Consider the following 22225-nt stretch of genomic DNA (forward strand, 5'->3'; position numbering starts at 1 on the left):
TAAAACATAGATATATATACCTTAAATTACTACTACAAAATTTACCCAATAAAGTATTAAGCACGCAAGTGAACAAATAACGATACATACCTTCACTATACTCTTATTTAGATACAACCTATGTATACAAGACCCGGGCACATATACCTTTATTTGCACTTCCATTAAATAACTTTTAATCACAAATAATTATTTTTTTCTTTTCCATTTTCCATTTATTTTTATTTATTTGTTCTTTAAATTTAACGATAATTTTCTCTTTTTGCATTGACTAAAGAGTTTACGCAAAAATTCCATTGAGGAACTCAATAGTAAACACAAAAATTCCATCAATGAACTCAATATCTAGAAAAAATGATTATTTGAATCCATTCTCTTCTTAAGAATGCATGTTTTAGTAATATATTGATGTGAAATATATGGTTATGAAATTGGCCCCGTTTGGGAGTGATTTTTCATCTAAATAATTGATTTTTTGATCGATATATAATTATTTTAACCGTAATTTTTGATTTATTCTCTTACAAGTGGTCTCCATTTTTCTCTTAACAGTCAAAAAATTAATTTTTAAAATCACTACCGAACAGGTTTTAAGTAAAAATCAAACAAGGGCTAAGTCAAAAAATAATGGAAATCAAATAAGGGCTAAGTTAAAAGTACAAAATGATTAAGATAGGAATGACAGAGAAAGATGAATAAAAAATTATTTTAATGACTTGTAATTTTAAAATTAAGCTTATCCAAACACACCCACAACTTTATAAAGATGTTAAATAAATGCCAATGCATCACTCCTACGACTCTTATCAATTCTGCTCTTATATTTTCCCATTCTCCAATTTCTCATCAGCATCCTGAATTCACAGAAACAAAGATGCAGAGATTGTCTGCAGTGAGGTCCCTAACTTCTTCACTATTCAGAAAACAGCCCCAACGAGGCTTTGCTACTGCGTTTTCTACTTCCTTCCTCTTTGATGATACCCAGAAGCAGGTTTGGTCGTATAATTTTATTGGTGTTTATGCGTGCTTTTGTGATTTCGGTGTATTTATTTGCATAATTATGTTCTTGTCTCGTAGATTAAGAATCTTTTCAACTTCTCGAGTAGTATAAATAAAAGACGTTGTCAGAAGAAGATGTAATGAAAAGATTAGTCAATAAAAAGAAAGAAGAGATATCAGTGCAGTTCGATTTCAGATTAGGTGTACGGACTTTTTGGATTTAAGCACGATGATAAACAAAAAAAATAAAATAAAATTTTGAGACTATGTTCGGAAGCATGGAATTATGGCTTGAATTGGAATTTAAATTGACTCCTGAATTCGAATTGATTTAAATTTCAGTAAAAATCGCTTAGCCCAAGTCAGCCTCCTTGCTTCCCTGTCGTGGATTTTCTGAAGGTGGGAATAGGATTAAATTTTCCCCATTCACCATCTCATTTTAACTTTTTAATACAATTTTGTTACTTTTTTAACTAGGTTTCACGTTTAAAAATTCTAAAAATAAAGTAATAATAATAATAGGGCAGGGACCACGTTCCTTGACCTTGCTCCGTTAAGGAATCAGGGCCGGAGTGGGGGTAGGTTGTTTGAATTTGTTGATACCGGACGTCAATATTAAAATATCCCCATTTACATTTTTTCCATATTATTTTTTAATTTTGTAATTACGATTTACATTTAAAAACATTATTTAAGTAAAATTAAAAAATAAGAGTAGGGGCAGGGACATGTTCCCTGTCCTCGTCCAGTTAGGGAATCGGGGTGGGGGTGGGGTATTTTGCTGGGGTTGAGGGTCGAGGTGGGTTGTTTGAATGTGTTGATACCGAACCGTACACATGCATTAATCTATATTCACCAACTAGTCAAACAATAAACCTTAGTTTCATTAATTCTATGTTACCTCTTCAGTTGCTGTATAAGATTAAATGACTTCGTAGAGTCAGAATTATATGATCACTGTTAGCATCTCTCTGATGCCACCAAAGATTTAGCAAGTTAAGTTTTGGATTCAATTCAATTCGATACCATTTATGGATTGTCTTATTGAACAGTATGTACTGTGATAACCTCTTATTTAGTTACATTTTCTCAGTTAACGTTCTCTTTAACAAGTTATTTGTTGTGGTGTTTACAGTTTAAGGAAAGTGTGGCTCAGTTTGCTCAAGAAAATATTGCCCCTTATGCCTCAGAAATAGATAGAACAAATTATTTTCCCAAGGTTGACATAATTGCACTTGGTCTATATTCAACTGGAATTTACATAATTCCACTTGCACTTTGTTAGAAAATATAATTTATTATTATTTTTATTTCTTTCATTTTTCTCATATCAGGAAGTTAATTTATGGAAATTGATGGGTGATTTTAGTCTCCATGGAATCACTGCTCCTGGTAGAACCTCTCACCACAATATATCATCAGCTCTGCTTTATATTGCTCTAGTTTGTAGACAATATATTTATTGTTTACAGAAACGAATGCAAAAAATTTCTGTACTGTTAATTTTATATTTTCCTCAAAAACCATGGCTATTCTCTGTCTTTTTGGTTCTAGGATTCTAATTAGAGAAATGGACTTGAGAGTTTTTGTTATTTCTCGTAGCATCTTCCTTGATCTATTTTTGTGTTAAATACAGACTTTCCTCATTTGAAGTTCACCATTAGGCTAAGAATTGTACAAACAACTCATGCATTCATAAGTAATATTAACTCAATTTGTTATGGCGTTACTATCACTGAGGAAGTGAATAGTTGAGAGTATAGCCTTTGGACGAAGTTCAGACTGCATTCCTAGTTATATTTATCGTATTCTTATGTTAATTATTATTTTTCTGTTTTTTGACATAGAATCAGGGGTCCTTTAGCTGTCAATATAGAATTTTTTAAAAACTGATAAACCAACCTACTTGGGAGATGTCCAAACACCCTCTTATGTTAGGGAGATTTTACCTGTGCACTGATCATTAAGGAAAAAAATGTATCTTGTGGAACTATTATCTTCTGAAAAAGACAGATGAGTTGCAGGCACATTTTTATTCCATAATTTTTGTTTCTTTCTGTGGTCAAAATCTGAGTGATCACACTTAATGCGTCTAACGTCTAAAGACTCGTGTTTGTGTTGACAAATTGTGATTAAAACTGAACTCGTTGAACTTTTGTAGAGGAATATGGAGGAATGGGCCTAGGTTATTTATATCACTGCATAGCTATGGAAGAAATAAGTCGTGCTTCAGGGTCAGTTGCCCTTTCATATGGTGCACATTCTAACCTATGCATTAATCAATTGGTAACTAAATAAACTTATATTTTGACTTTTTGTGGCTTGTTTATCATTACCTATCAAAAACTTTAATAACATATATAATCTTGTAGGTGAGGCATGGAACCCCTGCTCAGAAAGAAAAATATTTGCCAAAGGTTTCACTTCCATCACATCAATTTATCTTTCTATACACATTGTTTAGTAGCCTTTTATTGCTATAAATAATAATTGAATTCATATTGAAATTTGACTTAAAAAATGCGAATGATTAGGGTAAGGAATTTGACAGTTTAACTGAAGTAGCAAACCTGACAAAGATATTTTTAATCCTTTTTACTTCTTAATCATTGAAACAAGTAATTCTGTGGCTAATATGTGTGTGTGTAATCCTAATACCTTTTAGACAATTTGATCTAAAAGTCATAAGCTCCTAAACTCAACTTTTGAAAGTAGCAGATTCATTTTTCTGAGGGTGGCTGACTTCTGCATCTGTTATATTCTTGTGAAGCTAATCAGTGGAGAGCACGTTGGAGCTCTTGCAATGAGTGAACCTAATGGTAATTCATCTGAAACTTTCTTCATCCCGATGAATGTCAGACAAAATTTCTAGGTAGAAAGTTTTTTGTGTGACCTGAGCAACTTCTGCTTGTTTTATTTAGCTGGCTCAGATGTTGTTAGCATGAAATGCAAAGCTGAGCGTGTTGATGGTGGTTATATTCTGAATGGGAATAAGATGTGGTGCACGAATGGTCCAATAGCTCAGACACTGGTATTGTCCTTGACCACATAAGTTGTTTGAAATTCTATTCTTGGATTGTCAGTCACTATTTAATCTTTTTTCTTTGCAATTTATCCATATAGATGTCAATATGTTTCCTTTCTATTTAATTACATGTAAACCAATTTTATAATACTTGATAAATTTTATAGAGCGTATTTGCTTATCCAGCGAATCATTAGTATTAGCGTTGTAAGACCCATTTACCTAATATATGTAAACTACCTTTCCAAATTCTGTTTCTGTTGCACTCTATGGTGTATTGGTGTTCCATTGTAACGACATAGTAACTATTACTACAAATTTATCTTCCCTTCGTTTATCTGTTTGATTTGATTTCATCACTTGTTGTAATTGGCATTTAGTTTGGATCAGGTTGTCTATGCAAAAACGGATATGGCAGCTCGCTCCAAAGGAATAACGGCCTTCATCATTGAGAAGGGAATGTCTGGGTACGCACCGTTTCTGACTGTGAAGATGCAATCAATACATGTGTCTTTAGCTTGTAAAAATCTGTCACAGCGGAGATTAGATCATTTGAGTCCGATAAGAGGCCAAGCACACTAAAATTGACTGAGAGCACGTTTGGTTGTGCTTAAAAAAGTTACTTTTCTATGAAGTAAGTTAAATCTTCTATCTAAAAATGCAACTTTTTGTTGGTAAAAAGTAACTCCAGAAATCATGTTCGGCAAAATTGACTGATTAGTAAATTGACTTACTTTTAAAGCAAACCAAACATGCTCTTAGATTCAAGAGTGTGATAGCTTGTTACCTTCTCAATAAATATTTGATTAGCAAGGTTTTATTTAGCCTGAGATGATAAGCAGACACAAAAAGACCAATAAATTATGCGCCCATCTGATGCCATTTTATGTGCCTCCTTTCTCTAATGAGACAATACTTAAGGCGCATCTGGGTTTTGGAGAGAGGCCATTGAAAAAGGTCATTTAATAAAAGAGCATTGCTGAAAGTAGCTCATAACATGCCGGCAATTTTTAACTTCACGTGTTTTTCTAATCATGGTGAAATGCAGATATAGCACTGCCCAGAAACTAGACAAACTTGGGATGCGGGGAAGTGATACGTAAGCTTGATTTTCTCATGAAATAATACTGTTCTGCTTTGAATTTGTATTTTTCTCTTTCCATAGAAGATAACTTAAAATGTGTAATCAACTAAATTGTAGATGCGAGCTTGTTTTTGAAAAGTGCTTCGTTCCTGAAGAAAATGTTCTGGGTCAGGAAGGGAAAGGTATCTACATTAACATGATTCAATTAATGACAAATTCCATCATGAAACCAGAAGTTTCATAATTACTTCCGGTTTTTGGAGCTAGTGTAGTAATTGGAAACCACATAATTTATGTTCATTTCCATTTGATACTAAATTATTAATATCAGCATAATTAGAATGAAATCAAAACATTAATGCGGCCTGATTTTTTACATTTACCAAAATGAATTATTTTCTTGCCCCTTAAAGGTTAGATGTTTGAGAACTGCCAGGTCTTATGTCTGAGCCAGAATATTTGTTATGGAGAGTTCTAGTTTTCCAGCTTCTGTACTTTTCTGGTCCAGTGTTCAGGACATAGCCCTTTTTCCCCCCAATTGAAATATATTCTGATAATAAACAGTCATATTGACTTCGGAGCATATTTGGCTACTCTCAAAAAATGGTAAAAGTTACTTTTAAGAAAATTTTTATTTCCGGTGAAGTTTGGATATGTTACTTTTGTTCCTTTTTTTACTTTAAGTGAAAAATATTTACTTATTTTGAAAGTAACTCTTAAGTTATTGTTGAATTGACTAACTATTGCTAACTTTGACTAATAAAAGAATTATCTATTTTGAAACTTTTTTACTTATAACTATATTGTTTATGCTTAGCAAACACGCTCTTAAGTCTCTTGCAACTTCTTGATAGAGGCTTTGAGGAGTGAGGATGGTGAACTTTTCTCTCAGGTCGCACATATATGGTTATAACTGAAGCTAGAAGAACCTCACCATGATTTCTTATCTGTTTCAGGAGTTTATGTTATGTTATCGGGCCTAGATCTAGAGAGGCTTGTTTTGGCAGCTGGACCTCTTGGACTCATGCAGGCTTGCCTTGATGTTGTTCTTCCCTATGTTCGACAGCGAGAGCAATTTGGCCAACCCATTGGACAATTTCAACTTATACAGGTTTTCTATAATGCGATAAGAAAAGTAAAATATTTCTCGTGTTGCTTTTGTTTGAATCTCTGCTTAAGTTATTTGACCCAAAATGCAGGGAAAGGTTGCTGACATGTATACTTCATTACAATCTTCAAGGTAGGATGTTTAACTTACAAGTGGATCTAATTGAGTTTTCTCCCCCTATGGCTATAAAGTTTTTCATTTGTTACAGGGCGTATGTGTATTCTGTTGCAAGGGATTGTGACAACGGAAAGATTGATCCACAGGTGCACATAATACCACTTGCTTCTTATGTTTAATTGTTTTTAATTATCTTTACTTTCGGTCTTCGTATAGTTTTTACAGCTCCATTTCAAATTCATATATGTATTTTGATATCAGGACTGTGCTGGTGTTATACTTAACGCTGCCGAAAGAGCTACACAAGTTGCTCTTCAGGTGAAAGAAATCTATTTGATATTATTTAGAATTTCATTTTTCCATATTGCTGCATTGGATGTTTTTAGAAGAAATCTATTTGATATTATTTAGAATTTCATTTTTCCATATTGCTGCATTGGATGTTTTTAGTATTTCGCTAGCTGGTACCTTAAAATTGCTTTCAAGTATGTCTCTGTTTTCTATGTTTATTTAAATTAATTCTTATTTCGACAGTAAAATCAGATTACTTTCAAATAGGTAACTTTGTTATTTTCAACTTTATATCTTGGCTCAATATGGTATTTCTCCTTCTATCTCGACTGAATCTCGAGGAAGAACTTGAGACCACGAGCAATGTTGTGAATTCGATTGTTCTTTTTCAGGCTATTCAATGTCTCGGGGGCAACGGATACGTCAATGAATATCCTACTGGACGTCTTCTTCGTGATGCCAAATTGTATGAAATCGGAGCTGGCACCAGTGAGATTAGACGAATTATAATTGGTCGCAATCTCTTCAAGGAACAGTGACGGAGAAGATGCTCAATCTTTTTGTTTCATGGCTCCTTCATATTCTGATATCCTGATATAGCAGATACCTGGTACCGGCTCTACAGCTTGACTTCCATTGAAAACTCAGACAAGATCCATTTTCTTGCATATATTCGTTCACATTCTGAGGTGAGAATCTTGTTTAGAAACAGGAAATGAAAAGTTAAAAAAACATTCATCTTTGTCAATAAACAATGATTCTGGAATTCGACTGCAGCAAAGGATGTTTTCTGTAACCAAATAAATATCATTCTCGTATTCTAACATTTATCACAATTTGAAAGCAAAAAAGCTTTCTGATACTATTTGTTATCACAATTAAAAAGGCTTTCAATCTCACATTCTTGGCAAATTTCTTTCTGCAAATCCTTCTCTTCATCTTGTACACTTGCAGACTCTTCATTTGCACATGCCTTCTCATTTTCCTCACCTGCATTGCTTTCTTCCTTTAGTAGCCCATAGTTAACTGACAGGTTTCTCCATTCCTCGTCCTCAGATAAGTACTCGTGTCGTACCAAATATTTTTTAAGTTCAACTCGCAGGTTGCGAAAGGGCTAACAGCAAATTATAATTAGTAATCAAGAAATTTTATTGCATTTCTTACGCACCAGAAACAGTGTAGAAAACACAGATGGAATTCGAAAACTAGTTAGGTTACCTCTGCTTTCGACTCGAGGGCCAACCGGAAGAAAGCAGCCGTAACAAAGTGTTTCCCAGCGGACTCTGCCAATTTGATCTGACCAACCCAGTACGATGAAGTCTCGAGTCGATCGAACCTACATTTGCTGCACCTCTCGGCACTGTGATAAGGCGTGCCAGAAAGCCTAGGCTTGACTAGAGAAGGCGATCTAACTGGAGTTTGAGGCTCCAAAAGATCTCCCTTCGCCAAATTCTTTTCATTTTTGTCTTGAAATGACACGCTTTTTTTCTTCGGCCTTGTCCTGTTTTTCTCTGCAGAATTCTTCAGAGACGGTTTCTCTGCAGAATTCTTGGTAGACACCGTCTCCGGAATGGCCTGGACATCAATAGGTGATTGGGTTTTGCGCAATGGTTTCGCAGTCTTTTGGAGCACCATGGATGAGGGTTTTGTTGTAGGCTTTTCAGGCACTGGCTTCGAAGTTATATTTGGATTCCGAGCAGTTCCAAAGATTCGGTTTTGTCTGAAACGTTAATCAACTTTCACACAGACAAAAACACAAACAGTATAAGTGCACTTAGAGATCAGGAAGACAGATCGAAACTTTACCTCAAAGAGGGTGGCCCTGGCCCCTTACTCATTTTCGTTGCTTTGGATACTTTTTTGTTCGATTTCACTTTTGTAGCCTGATCCTTGCCTGCTATTATAACTGTAAGTATAAGAAATTTTCTCGAAGTTGCACGCTTCTTCCCATTCACCCATACAGCCAAAAATAACAAGAATGATTTCCCAAAAAGAAAAGGAAAACAATAAACCTGGAAACGGTGTAGGATGAAGATCCATCGAGAATTCAGCAAAACTTAACTGAAGAAATTGCTTTGTTATCCGGTTTTTTACTGCCTTTTCGAATGGATTATAACAAGTTTGAATCTTGAAAGTGGAGGGAACAGGTTCGAAATTGAGGGGCCGCTATATTTTGTTAAACTTTAGAAAGAGTTTATTGGAAGCCAATCATAAATTCAGGGGATATTTGCAGAACAGCTCCAAACCTTTTTAAAATTTGCCATTAGGTCCCAAATCTTCTAATTGTCGGTTTCTGTCCATATAACCCTAAATGACCGAAGTTTTATCAATTAACATTACCCCTAGCATATTCAGCCATTGCAGTTGTCATCAACAAGGGGATTTCTCACATGCTCCTTCCGAACCAACATGTTTGGATATGAAATTTTGGTTAGCTAATTGTTTTTTGGACTTTAGCACATTTATTTAAATGTTTAAGATTCAGAGCTTGTTTGAGAATAATTTTTTCCCCCAACAAATTGATTTTTTTATCGTTATTTCACTATTTCAGTTCTCATATTTGACTTATTCTTTCACTGGTGGACCCCACTTTTCTTCTAACGATCAAAAAATCAATTCTCAGAATCACTCCCAAACATGGTCTTAGATATTATTAAAAAGTCTTAAGACATGACAATACATTTTTGAAAGGTTTGGAATCTATACTACAAATTTTTCTAAGCCCCTTGTTTGACAACTATTTTTACAGAAAAAATAAATAAAACCCATTTTTATCCGTCGATTCTCATAATAAAATATTCTGCACGTAAATCTAAAATTTTTTCTTACCTTTGAACCAACATTCTCCAAAAAAAAATTAATATTCCAAAACTCCTTTTCTTCTCAAAAAAAAAAAAAAAAAAAAAAAAAGTTTTTCAAACTGGGGCTAAATTCATTATTATAGGGACTAATCCACAAAATTCTTTATTTGAATCATTGTTGAACAGAATTTTCATCAATATGTATTTGCTTTACTAAATGTGTGTGTGATTGTGAGCATGAAATTTGCATGAAAAGAAAATGATTCTAAGTTATTGAATTGCTTAAACTTATTTGTATGAAAATTATTAATTAAATCTGTTTGATCGATAGTTTCCAACTTAGAAAATATTATAATTATCAATTTTTTATTAATAGATAGACGAGAGAGAGAGGGAATAGATGAAATAGTGAATTATCTGAAAAATAAAAATCACTTCTCCCCAAAGAAAATATTTTCATTGTTTATAAGAAAAATATGGTCACATAACCAAAACTTGAAAAGTATTTTTTATGAAAAAAGATTCTCAATTAAACACTCCCAAAGTAAGAATTTGGGTGACAAAATGACTTTTTTTTTTTTTTTTTAAATAAAGTCAATCAAACACACACTAATTGTTTGCGTTATTTTTGAGAAAGTATCAAATTTTGACTAAAACCCCAAAAAATTTAATTTGTTTAATTTGGATGTTTACTCTGTAAAATAAGTATATTAAAACTTGATATGAAGATTTCTTCGAGAAATATCAATTCTCGACATCTAGTTACCTATTTGATCTGAATGAGGTATCTCATATCGGGCAAACTGGAGAAAGAATATAATTATGATCTCTCAATCAAGGATACGAGAAAAACATCTTTATCCAAAATGCGATGGATAATAAATAAACAATTGTGCTATGTGTACATCAAAATTTAAAATTAGTCTATTAATACGATGTGACAATATTAGAATGAGTGAAAATCTCACTGACCAATAAAAGAAAGAAAAATAGACACAACTCTCCTTTTTTTTTTCAATTTATTTTTTACATCTCATCAATTTGGAAAAGATTGTGTAAATGATTATGTGAAATAAACATTTGCATGAATAAATTACAAAAGACTGCTAATTATTATTTCCTCTATTTTGTTTTCTTCGTGTCAATCTCTCTCTCTCTCTCTCTCTCTCTTAATCATGAAAGAACGTAATTTCTATGAAATTAACAAATAAATTCCTTTCAATTTCCCATCTAGAGGTGTTTTTCATATGGGAACAAAACTTGTAGAAAAGAAATTGAATATTTGGTTGCGAGCAATTATTTTCTGAGTAGGGAGAGGGTTTCTCATAATTAAAAATGAATGATTTGGTCATAAATATTTTATTATAATTGCACAATCAATCTTTAATGACCTCCAAAAAAAAAATTCCTCTTGAAATGTCTGTTACATAAAAATTGGGCAAGAGAAGACAATGTTACAATTTTATACATTCGGAACAGTTTCTAAAGTTGGAAATTGGTTGCACAACAATAACCACAGTTAAACCACTAACTTGCTTATTTATAAAGATCATAAACCAGCCCCTGGGGCATACTCCAGTAATGTAAATGACAGGTGTGAGGTTATCTCACGTCTTGCTGGCAGCCGCACTGTGGGAGTTTGATTCCCGATACATAGAATTGGACTCCTTGTAGGCGCAGTGTACAAGCAACTCTTGTACCTTGACCTGTTGGGGCACATTTCGTGATTTACCTCACTCACAAAATTCTAAGGGCAGGGCGGTGGAAGCTCTCAAGATTAGGGTTCAACCTTTTTTTATTAAGATCGTAAACCAATTTGGAGATAGAAAAGCTAGGACGTGTATATTGACGGTTTGAGTTATAAATAGATAAAAATGGATAATAATAAGTGACAATTCTTATGGATTCCTCAACGTGTGTTTGGCAGCCATCCAAAATGGTCCGAAAATACGAGAGCCTTTTGATACATTAAACTAAATACAAATGAGCGCTACTTTTTAAATACAAATAAGTTTATAACTTTTGCTCGTTATCATACTTAATTTTTAATTTTTTGTATTGCATTATTATCTTCAATTCTTCATTAATGAGCACATCGTATAAGTTTTCGTCCAAAAAATTTGTCACGAAGCATAAAAGACTTATATAAACAAAAAATAATAAATACAAAAACTAAACTTCATATTTTTCCTTCATTTTAATGCTCACTGACAAAATATTTGGATAAAAATAACTATTGCAAATAAATAGAAAATTAAGATGCAACAGATTTCCATGAGATTGAATATATTTTACTCTAGTAAAATTAGAAGCAGCCATCAAATTACTCTCCAGAGAAACGGCAGAAAATGCGACATTCAAATCGCGGTAGTCAAAATTATCCATCTAAATACCTAATCTGGTATGCATGTGCTTCTTTTCCAATTAGCCCACCTTGCAGGTATGCATTTGCTTCTTTTCACATTACTAGTCTTTTGCCCGTGATGTTAGCGGGTCGAATATTAATGGAATTATTTTGAAAGTTCACTAAGTTTTCAACTAAGCTTAAGCAATTGCTAATCTTTAGTATTTAAACATACAATTTGTAAATAAAATGCATCGCTCAATCAGAGTATTTTTAGGGATATAGGTTTTCATGTGCACAAGAAGTAAGGTATATATTTCATATTTTAGTCACGTAAGTATCAACATATAAAATCATAGGCTAATTTGAAGATGGGATTGGATATACACACAAACAAAATAAGCCTATGCCTAATGAAATAAATTTGAGCATCCAGCCAATATGGCGTGTAAAATACTTGTGGGACATATTAGGTTCATATACTCATACATGATCAACTCACCTAAAATAGTAGCAACCAAATGCCAAAAGCGGGAAATAGTGTTTCAAAAAAAAAAAAAAAAAGGGAAGGAAAGAAAAAATAATTACAATATGGAAGATATATCTCCAAGGCATGACAATGGAGTCAAAAAATTGGTGAGGAAATATCAATGCTTTTAAGCTAATTTTAATAAGAAGAAAGCAGATTGTGGCAAGTTGAACAATTACAATAAATAATAGAAATTGAATTTTCATTTAAGAAGTATTAAAACAAACTTACAATCATGCCAAAGGTTGCTGAACAAGAGGCTTGTAGAAAGGTTTATTGCAAGACTCTTGCAGCGGCCTTTTGTGCTTGGGCTTCAATGCCTCATGCTGTACCTTCTCAATATTGTCCATTATTATCCCTTTCACTTATGACATCTCAGCTGTCAATTTGCACTTATTTCTCCTGGATCATTCATACAATGAAGATGAAATTCATCAAATTATCATTTATGAATCTACCTTTAAAATCGATCTATTTTTATATTATTTAAAAATGTTTTCATGGGAGCAGACCGGGCAATAAAAGCAGATAGGACCTATGGGAGGAAAGAGAGTCATACAGTGTAAGAAGCTGAAAATGACATTATCTACAGAGAACAACTTACCATCTACCAAAATTCCTAGAAGCGTCTATCCCTCCCCATCTCTCCCACTTCTGCCTTCTTTGCAGCAATCAAACACGTATCTTTGCCCACACTTTCTTCTCATCTGGACTTTGTATTTCTTTCATAGAGACGTGTCCAAATTTAAAAAAAGGGAACAAAAGCTCCAAACCTTTCAAACATTGACAGACTTTTCTCTAACCTTTTAATCGTAGCAGCTAAGGATCCAATGGATGTAAAACATTCAATTTACTGTTAGTTGACCAAAATATTAAGTCTGACCGATTTCTTTATAATTTCAAAGGGTAAAATAATAATTTTATATTTATCACATTAAAAAATAATTAAAAGAAATAAACCAAAAGATACCGATCTGATAGGAAGACCTTTGGTGTTATACAACAATGTTAGGATATAAGTGACTACACTAGCTTTGACTCTCTGACTATTTCATTGTGCAGCCCAATAGCAAGTTGGGTTAACCTACTTGTACAGCACCAAAAGGTGCTGTGCACTTACAGCCCCCTCACTGTAGAGGGGGCCTACGCCCATTTTTTTATTCGGCAGCCCCCTGATGTGAGGGGGCTATGAACAGAGCTGTGTGCCATGCTGTGCACACAGCTCGGTCCTAGCAAGTTCTTCTGGAGCTAAGGCCATCTCCAAGCCTGCACCAAAAATTTTGCACCATTTTGCACCAAATTTTACACTAAATCTTGTACCAAACTAAAATTCATCTCCAACCATTACACCAAAAATTACACCAAATGAACAGTATTTAACCATTTTCTTCCCTTTTTTTATTCATTATAATCTACTTATTTGAAATAATATTTATTTAATTATTTCATAAATACATAAATTACTAAATAAATAATTACGTTAAATTACGAAAAAGATTAAATTCATTAATAAATATAAAAAACATAGAACAATTAATAAAAATACTACAACAACTAAAATATGAAATAATGCCATTAGAAAATAGTACAATGCATTTCGAATTTAGATAGACGATATTACGAAGTTGTTAAATTTTTGCAATTTAATTCTCAAAATTCATATGTTCATCTCACAAATGATCGATTAATGCATTTCGAAGTGCAATGTGATTTTCTTTATCCTATATTTGTCTATGAAGAACAAGGAATTCCTGAAAATGGCGATTTTCGTCTTCAACCAACTCAACTTTGTGTTAACTTTAATAAATAATCGTGTTTGATGTATTTTAAATTGTTTTCGTCTTTTAATTAATTAATTATGTCTTATATTTAAAATTTATTTTAAACCCAAATAATATTAATATTAATAAAAAAAAGTAATAATTTATTGTATTAAAAAATATATAGCACAAATTACATAAATACCCTCAACAAATTTATTTGGAAAATGTTAAATAAGGGCAAAATGGACATTTTACACTTTACACCATTTTGGTGAAAAATGGTGCAAAGTGAATAGTATTACACCATATTTGGTGCAACACTATTCACTTTGCACCATTTTGCACCAAAATGGTGCAAAGTTTGGTGTTGGGTTGGAGCAATTTTGCACCAAAAAATGGTGCAAAATGGTGCAATAGTGTTGTGGTTGGAGATGCCCTAATGCACTTCAACACCTTTAGAGTGATGAAATTTATAGGTTGCACCAAATTACACTTCTCGATCTTCATATAGAACTGGTTCAAACCAATAAATAGTATCTCAACATAAAAGAATATAACCTGGACATCAATTGATGAGAGTAACCAAAAAAATGAAGGACACATAGCAGCCTGTTTTTCCTTCCAAGAAAACATTATTTGGTGACAATGGAGGTGGCACTTATGAAAATTCACAAGAACAAGATAATAAGTTACATTCTGAAGAATCAATTTATTCATTAGAGATTCTAGGATCATGTACATTATATAGCTTTTGTTTGGTCCCCATTATTTCCAAAATACATTTTTCTCTCTTTTATTTTCAATTACACATTTTTCAATAATGCAATATTACACGCAAATTCAAAATTTTTCCTTATTTGTTAACCACATATTTTTCCATCAAAATACATAATGTATTTTGGATAAAAAAAAAAAAAAATGGGGCTCAAACTCAAATAGGCTCACAGTAGTATTAATTAAAAGCTAAAAATGAAAGTATAATTAACACTTGCTGCCTGTAAACTATTATTCCCCCGAAGGCAATATGGCAAGGGTTCAAAGGTGGGGCCATCCAATGAAACATAATGCAGTTAATAATAGAAGTGAAGCATTTTCCTTCTCATTGGTGCCTTTGTCCCCTTTCTTTTTAGTTCAATACTAGATGAAAGCACCAACAAATCAAAAGAAAGTTTAAATACTCACATTTAGGCAACAACTCTCCAATCATCTTTAGTTTTTAATTACAATACAACTAAGGGAAACAATGAGAGTCTCATTATCAATGTGGATGATGAAATTACCATCCACCTACAAAAGAAGTTGGTCAGTTAAATATCTTACAATTAGACAATGGTAAACATCACTCTCACAGCTAAACTACAGAATTTCACAGATAATGCGAAAAAAAGATAGTTAACAAGAAAATCAAAAGGAAAAAGTAGTCTAACAAAAATGCTTAAAATACCAAAAGCTTCCAATCAATCGAAATAAATAGATTAAAAATTAAGCAATTAGAGGTTCTTAGTTGTTTAAAAGAACTTGAGAATTCAAAATAAACTAAAAAAGAACCAAAAAGCATGTTAGAATCTACGATGTCCATAATGGTGAAATCATGACAATGCATATGCATACAACATAGTTATAGATAGAGAACAGTTAAATAGTGATCGTGACATGGTTCCCCTATTGAGCTCCGACATCGGTTGATCTTCATCTACCATTCTTTCCTTCTGCACGCCTACGGATCACCCATAGAATCCAGTTACCTTTCTTCTTCCTAAGCTCTTAGGTTTTGGTATGGTTTGGTTGTAGAGAAATCCCAAAGCGGATCACGTATGAAAAGAGAGAGAGTGTGTGCAAAAGGCACTTTAATGAACGGTAAAGAACCTGTTAATGAATAGTAGTGAAACCGGATGAGTGTGAAATCAAGGACAGAAAAATGAGTAGTGAATCAAGGTGTTAATTGTTTCAACGCTCACCGAACTTTAGGTAATGTCACGTTTCACTCACTGAACTTTAACCTGCACCCGATCACTCATCGAACTTTACAACGTTGCACTCCATTGCTCACCTCGTTAACCTCCTCACTGACGGCTGCACAGGTGGACGATGGATTCGACATGTGGCTGTTAAATGCCATCATGTCATTCTGATTTCACTAACTCATATGGAAAAACAAAAAAGAAAAGAAATTGAAAACTTTCCATTTCTTTCCACCGTCCCGTTTATTTTTCTCATTTCTTCTCCCTAGCAGTTTACCCTAATCCCCAAATCCATCTTTTCAAATCAAACCCCAAATCCCAATTTGCAGATAATTGTAACCCTTGAACTAAAGATCCAGCACTGTTGACAACCAAATTGTGACAATGAAGCTTGGATTCACGAAGAGAGGTAATTTGAATTTTTATCATAATTGCAGCACATTCAGTTGTTCATTGTCTATTTTAGGGTAACAAGGAGACTCTATTACAAATATTAGTTTAGTTATTGGATCTACTGGATGTTACTGGATTTTGTGGACTCAAAAGTTTGGCATTCCAGTCTCTATACTGTTATGAAATAATATATATACAGCTCACTTCGAGATGCATTGTGATGTTGTTTTCTCTTATACATATGGCTTCAGAAAAATGCGATGCATTGTGAGAACAAAAGTTGTTGTAGTTGTTGGTTTGTGCAGAGTTCATTGTGAGAACGAAGGTGGTACGATGGGAAGTGTGTCCAATTGGGACCACAATTTTTGCCCGTTAATCGGATTCATAATGTGATCATAGCACATCAAATGTGTCAACTATATAGCAATTGTCCACGTAGTCCTTAGGTTCATTTCTGTACTCTCGTATAATGGCAATAGCATGACTGCATGGAATCCCCGTCAAGTCCCACATTCTACATGAACACGTCCATTCTTCCAAGTCAACGACATATGTCCAAGTTTTGCAATCCACCCGCTATCTAGGCCCTCTTGAAAAGTGTAATGTGCATTCAACAGACATATCAGTCATCTTAGCTAGTCTTTTTTTAATCCTTGGACACAATCGACCTCCAAACCTTCGCATCGTAATACGACACTTCTCAATCCTTTTTATAAATCCCAATTGTATATCCATGAGCATGGTTAAGATAAAGTTCTCTGTATCGTCAATCAACATCTTATTGAAAACTTCTCACAAGTTATTCAACAAAATATTACTTCACGAATGCATCTTGAAATGAGATTCACTCCATTCAACCGGATGCCTCTCCAAAAGCCATTTATAGGCATCTTCACTGAGCTGGCGAATCTGTTGCATCCACTGTCTATAGTTAGCTACAATAGTTGACTTAGCAGCCCGCCAAAGAAAATTCTTCCCTTGAATCCTGCACTAAAAAAGTTCGTATACATATGCCTTACACAGAACCTATGCTTAATCGCCGAAAATAACTCGTCAATGACTTTACTTAAGCCCTTTTGTCTATCACAGTCCAATCAGTATCATTTCCCATTTGAATATCCTCAGCAAGATATCTCATGTACCCAACCTCATCATCAGATGAGACCCCCGACAACAATTCTTCAGATGATGGACATTCCAAATCATCAACCTCCTGGTCTTCGTTGTGTATCGTTACTACATAATCATCTTCATCATTTTGCTCGGTTTGCACCCCCATCACAACCCAACTCAATTCCTTCCGTTACATTCTTGTCGAATTCCAGATTGTCTTCGCCAGATGATATATCATTATCAAAATCATTGAAGTCAGAGTCATCACCCGCACCTGTTAAAAAATCTTTCAATTAATAACTGTGGGTATAATTACTTCACTTTTGACATACTCACCTGACATTAAAATATAAAGCACGGTTCCATTGGAGCATAACAATATTTTTAATTATCATTATAAAACAATGCAATTTAACTTTAATAAGATAATAATGTCTTGAATAAATCAAATTGTTCAGAAACAATAACCACCCAAATATACCATAGACAATAAGGCATTATAACATATATCAGATTCTGCATAGATGGAGAGGTCGACAATCAATTGCTTCCATCCTCGGCTGCCCATTATTTCTGGACAATTTGGGGGGTAGCTAGCCTAATGCACATTTTATGCAAGAGCAATTAATTTAAAAAATCAAGCATTCTCTACAGCCTTTTTGGTCTAATTATTGTGCTCAATTTTGTCATTTTCCACACACAACTCCAACCAATGAAGGGGGCATTTGACAATAAAAAGGCATAAATCGTAACACAAACAGGAAACAAATACGTGCACTTATCGTCATGTGGTCCCATCATATGCGAATATATGATAATCAAACTCTATGCGCCCTAGGAATGAGCGTCGGTTGGGTATGCTGGTGGGACGAGTTGAAGATTTTGTCGGGCTAGGGTTCTTCAAGATGGAAAGATTCAATTTCGAAGTTAATTGTAAGAAATCATGTTTTCATATGAGTTGGTAAAATCAGTATGACATGGTGGCATTTAACGGCCACATATTGAATCTATCGTCCACTTGTGCAGTTGTCAGTGAGAAGATTAACGGGGTGAGCAATGAAGTGCAACATTGTAAAGTTCGGTGAGTGATCGGGTGCAAGTTAAAGTTCAATGAGTGGAATGTGACGTTACCCAAGATTCGGTGAATGCTGAAACAATTAACTCTGAATCAAGGACTGCCTCTTTCATTTAAGTGCAATGATTATGTTGGTATCATATTTATTAGTATTTAATGATGTCTATGAATAGTACTTTCAAATTCTATGAGCATGTTTAGTAGAAACTTATACATAATTGTTAAATTGATATATATGTTTTTGCACTTAAGGATTAAACCTTTACATAATTTATATTTTAAATAAAATATGTTATTGCTCCTGAAGAGCAAAATTCTAATATTAAAGAAAAATATTGATAATACTGCTTTTGAAGAAGTAATGGTAAACTATAAAGTGCTTTCGAAGCGGCACATGTCTAAAAAGAATATTACATGCTCCAATAGAGCATGACATTACAATTTCAATATTACAGAAGAAACATACTTTTATATTAAATTAATATACTAGAAGGATAATCAATTGTTATTCTAGAAAGAGACAAGGTTATGATATTTAAATATTTTAGAAGAATATTGCTTAATCGTTTGAATCAATTTATACAAATCAATCTTGTAAAAGGATATTGTGTTGATGTGGTTATTATTGAAGAATCACAAATTTATAGACTTCGATGAAAATATTGTACATTATTCTTAGAAGAATATGAATTTAGAATCAATATTTTAGAAGAATATTTAATTATTATTTTTTCATTATTCCAGAATGAATAATTTTTGTTGCTCGTGAAAAAAACACAAATTATGACATTTCAATATGTTGAAAAATATTGTATTATTGCTCATGAAGATCATGAATCTATAAGTTTTAATTCTCGAATAATATCATTTTGTACTCTTGAAGTAGTACAAATCTCGATAAATATCATAAGTTGAAAATTATGTTTTTTTCGTGTCTTATACACGAATATTTTGTTTAACTTTCTTTGTTAAATTAATCATTTTGATTAGAAATAATTGCAAAATGTCAGTTCCTAGCCTTAAAGAAAAAGGCTTTGGTTATATACAAATTCTATCATGTATCGATTATTATTATTTTTAAAATTATTATACTTGTGCAAATGGCAAGGATGAGTTATTTTTAATGTTCTTTTGAATGCATTCATAAGAAAATAAAAGAAACTACAAGTACCAAGGCCATAGATTTGCTTGGGAAAGAGAAAAAAAAAATTGATGGTTACAACTTAAAATCAAAGGACATGTACATTCCTCCTACCAAACTTGTCGTGTTAAATGCGGGTTACAGTAGCTTTTTGGACCCATATGAAATCCTATCAATTTCATGTATTAAATAGATACACACATGCATGCATATATATACCATAATTTATAATACTTCGAAAGTTTACATTGATAAATTCATTTTTTTTTATTCACGATTTTATAAGAAAAATTTTAAGCCAAAATTTTGAATATAAGTTATTTACTTACTTGCAGTATTGAATTTTGCTCAAAATTAAATTTTTAAATTTAATTGTTAAAATTTTGATGTTGTTCATTTAAATATCAAAATTCCTACGAACTATTTGATATCATTGATTCAAAACATCAATTTTCAATTATAGTTAATTTTTAATAGATATTTTGAACATAATATATGGATGTCGCTAAACAATAAATTTTTAATTTGTGTTATTTCGGTAGAAAATTATTTTGACTTTTTTCTATTAGAAAATGACAATAGAACATTTTTTCAATCATTTTTAGTACATAACGTACATTAATTATCTAATTAAACTTGTCGCAACTCCCTGAAAAAGAAAGCCAAAATTATAGCGATTATATTAATACAATATTGGGTTCTGTGCATTTGATTGAAAGCTCAAGAAAAGCTAATTTTATGTTATACATGGGGATAAATTTTTCTTTTGCTACTAATTTGAAAAAAAAATGAACATATTAAGTTTCTAAAATATTTATCATTAACTGATACTATACATTGAGTAATGTATTGAACCAAAAGTTCAATAGATCTTATATTTCATTGTTTAGTATGTCCAGTTTGACCATCACTGGATCAATAATGATGCGAAATGAGAATTCAAATGGACATTTGATGAAGGATCAGAAGATTCTTCAATCCAAAGAATTCCTATATAATGTTTGTTCTTTTTATTGAAAATTGGTTATTGATCATCACTAACTAAAATATGGATTGAATTTCATATATTTCTGAAAATTAAATAGGATGATACTTGGGGCCTTGTTACGTTCTACGTTGACCATCTAAATATTAATTGTATCTAATATACTTGATACATCTATTAGATAATTGTATGGTGTTTACAACATGAAATTTGCGAAATTACTGTTCAAATTTTAAATTATGAGCTTATTTTTCAAATTATGCAATCAAGACGGTGTATCTTGTTTATGCTAGCGGATATAAATCTTAACATTTTAATAAGTGTTAGTTGAAATAACAATAAATGATTGAACACTTTTATTTGTTAAATTTCTCCAATTACAAATATGCCTCTCTGACAGGCTTTGGAAACAAGTGCTGCTTGTTTGGTTCTTTTTCTTTTTCTTCTTCTTTTTTTTTTTTCTCCAATTGTCCGACCATCCCTTGATACGTGTCACCAGGATTTAACCCTTGGATCCAAACCCTATTTTTGTAGCATTGTTCCTCCATTTAAATTTTTAATCATTACTATGTATAATGAAGTATTTTTCATTTATGTTTAGGGAATGCTTTACTCATCATGCCAACATCATAATTTTCCTTGTTATAACTTAGCTTATGGTTAGAGCTTAATTTTTCCATTTAATTATTTTGATATTGCGGTATATATGAAATTGATTTACCACAGTGCATTGACAGGAAAAGAAAAGAATATCGAGAATAAATAAGTACTTTGAACATTTATTTTAAACGGACGATATTTTATAACACAGTTTGTTAATTGCCAATTTGATTGGACTATTTTCTTAGCATTAAGGAGATGAATTAAAAAGTTAAAAATAATGTATAAATGCATCATTATCTAAATCCTCGCAATACGTAAATTCAAACCAGAGGTTGAAAGATAATTTATTTAAATGTATTAACTCACCAAAGAGATCAATAATATCTCACACACCAGTTTTAAATGCTGCAACTCGAATTAACGTTTTAGAGGACAATTAGTTAATATTATAATTGATAAATTTATGACACGCTTGAAACGTGATTGTATTCGATTTTAATATAAAAATCTTCAAACGTAAATAGAGCAATTAGTAAAGATGGTCATATTAAGGAGATATAATTTTGATGAGTATTTAAACACAACAAATTATAAAATTCCAAAAGTAGTTCAGGTACATGATATGCTGAAAGTTAAGATATCACAATAAGTTATGTCATTATTAGAAAAATAATAGAATCTAAAAGGAAAAAAGTTATCAAAATACTTTTGCATATGATGTACTGCATCATATTATGAATAACGAGGAATCAAAATAAATTTGTCAAAACATATCTATTGAAGCAATGATTGGCCAAAATAAATAAACGCAATTCTAACAAATTGAATTCATTAGAGAAATCTGAAGTTTCTAGATATACATCCCAAACTCCTGAAGGTATATACTTATGCAA

At 32.4% G+C, this 22225-nt stretch overlaps 2 protein-coding genes across 4 annotated transcripts; one reads left to right on the forward strand and one right to left on the reverse strand.

Moving 5' to 3' along the window:
- The first annotated feature begins 762 nt into the window (after window positions 1–762).
- Window positions 763–7450, forward strand: LOC111369925 (isovaleryl-CoA dehydrogenase, mitochondrial). Its single transcript, XM_022991655.1, has 15 exons — window positions 763–991; window positions 2135–2218; window positions 2334–2391; window positions 3161–3285; window positions 3372–3416; window positions 3770–3818; window positions 3921–4030; window positions 4415–4491; window positions 5073–5123; window positions 5226–5290; window positions 6065–6219; window positions 6308–6348; window positions 6425–6479; window positions 6595–6651; window positions 7017–7450. Exons 1-15 carry the CDS (start codon window positions 767–769, stop codon window positions 7161–7163), a joined length of 1344 nt encoding a protein of 447 aa, XP_022847423.1. The 5' UTR covers window positions 763–766; the 3' UTR covers window positions 7164–7450.
- LOC111369926 lies at window positions 7365–8810 on the reverse strand. Of its 3 annotated transcripts, none has more exons than XM_022991659.1 (4): window positions 8637–8810; window positions 8431–8518; window positions 7843–8344; window positions 7365–7738 (listed from the first exon to the last, which is right to left on the reverse strand). In XM_022991659.1, exons 1-4 carry the CDS (start codon window positions 8662–8664, stop codon window positions 7487–7489), a joined length of 870 nt encoding a protein of 289 aa, XP_022847427.1. In that variant the 5' UTR covers window positions 8665–8810; the 3' UTR covers window positions 7365–7486. The 3 variants fall into 3 exon arrangements, with proteins under 3 accessions (XP_022847427.1, XP_022847425.1, XP_022847424.1); XM_022991657.1 differs by having other exon boundaries at window positions 8431–8521; XM_022991656.1 differs by having other exon boundaries at window positions 8431–8530.
- Between the last annotated feature and the right edge of the window lie 13415 nt (window positions 8811–22225).

Source organism: Olea europaea, chromosome 20, assembly GCF_002742605.1.
Source record: "Olea europaea var. sylvestris chromosome 20, O_europaea_v1, whole genome shotgun sequence".
NCBI classification, from domain to species: Eukaryota; Viridiplantae; Streptophyta; class Magnoliopsida; order Lamiales; family Oleaceae; genus Olea; species Olea europaea.

Excerpts from the sequence above, each read along its gene's own strand:
- LOC111369925 (XM_022991655.1), top strand. The coding sequence starts at position 767 with ATGTTAAATAAATGCCAATGCATCACTCCTACGACTCTTATCAATTCT. Across the intron at positions 3,286-3,371 it reads ACCTATGCATTAATCAATTG|GTGAGGCATGGAACCCCTGC; the intron begins GTAACTAAATAA and ends ATAATCTTGTAG. Across the intron at positions 3,819-3,920 it reads TGCAATGAGTGAACCTAATG|CTGGCTCAGATGTTGTTAGC; the intron begins GTAATTCATCTG and ends TGTTTTATTTAG.
- LOC111369926 (XM_022991656.1), bottom strand. The coding sequence starts at position 8,664 with ATGGATCTTCATCCTACACCGTTTCCAG. Across the intron at positions 8,345-8,430 it reads CCAGGGCCACCCTCTTTGAG|ACAAAACCGAATCTTTGGAA; the intron begins GTAAAGTTTCGA and ends TTAACGTTTCAG. Across the intron at positions 7,739-7,842 it reads CCCTCGAGTCGAAAGCAGAG|CCCTTTCGCAACCTGCGAGT; the intron begins GTAACCTAACTA and ends ATTTGCTGTTAG.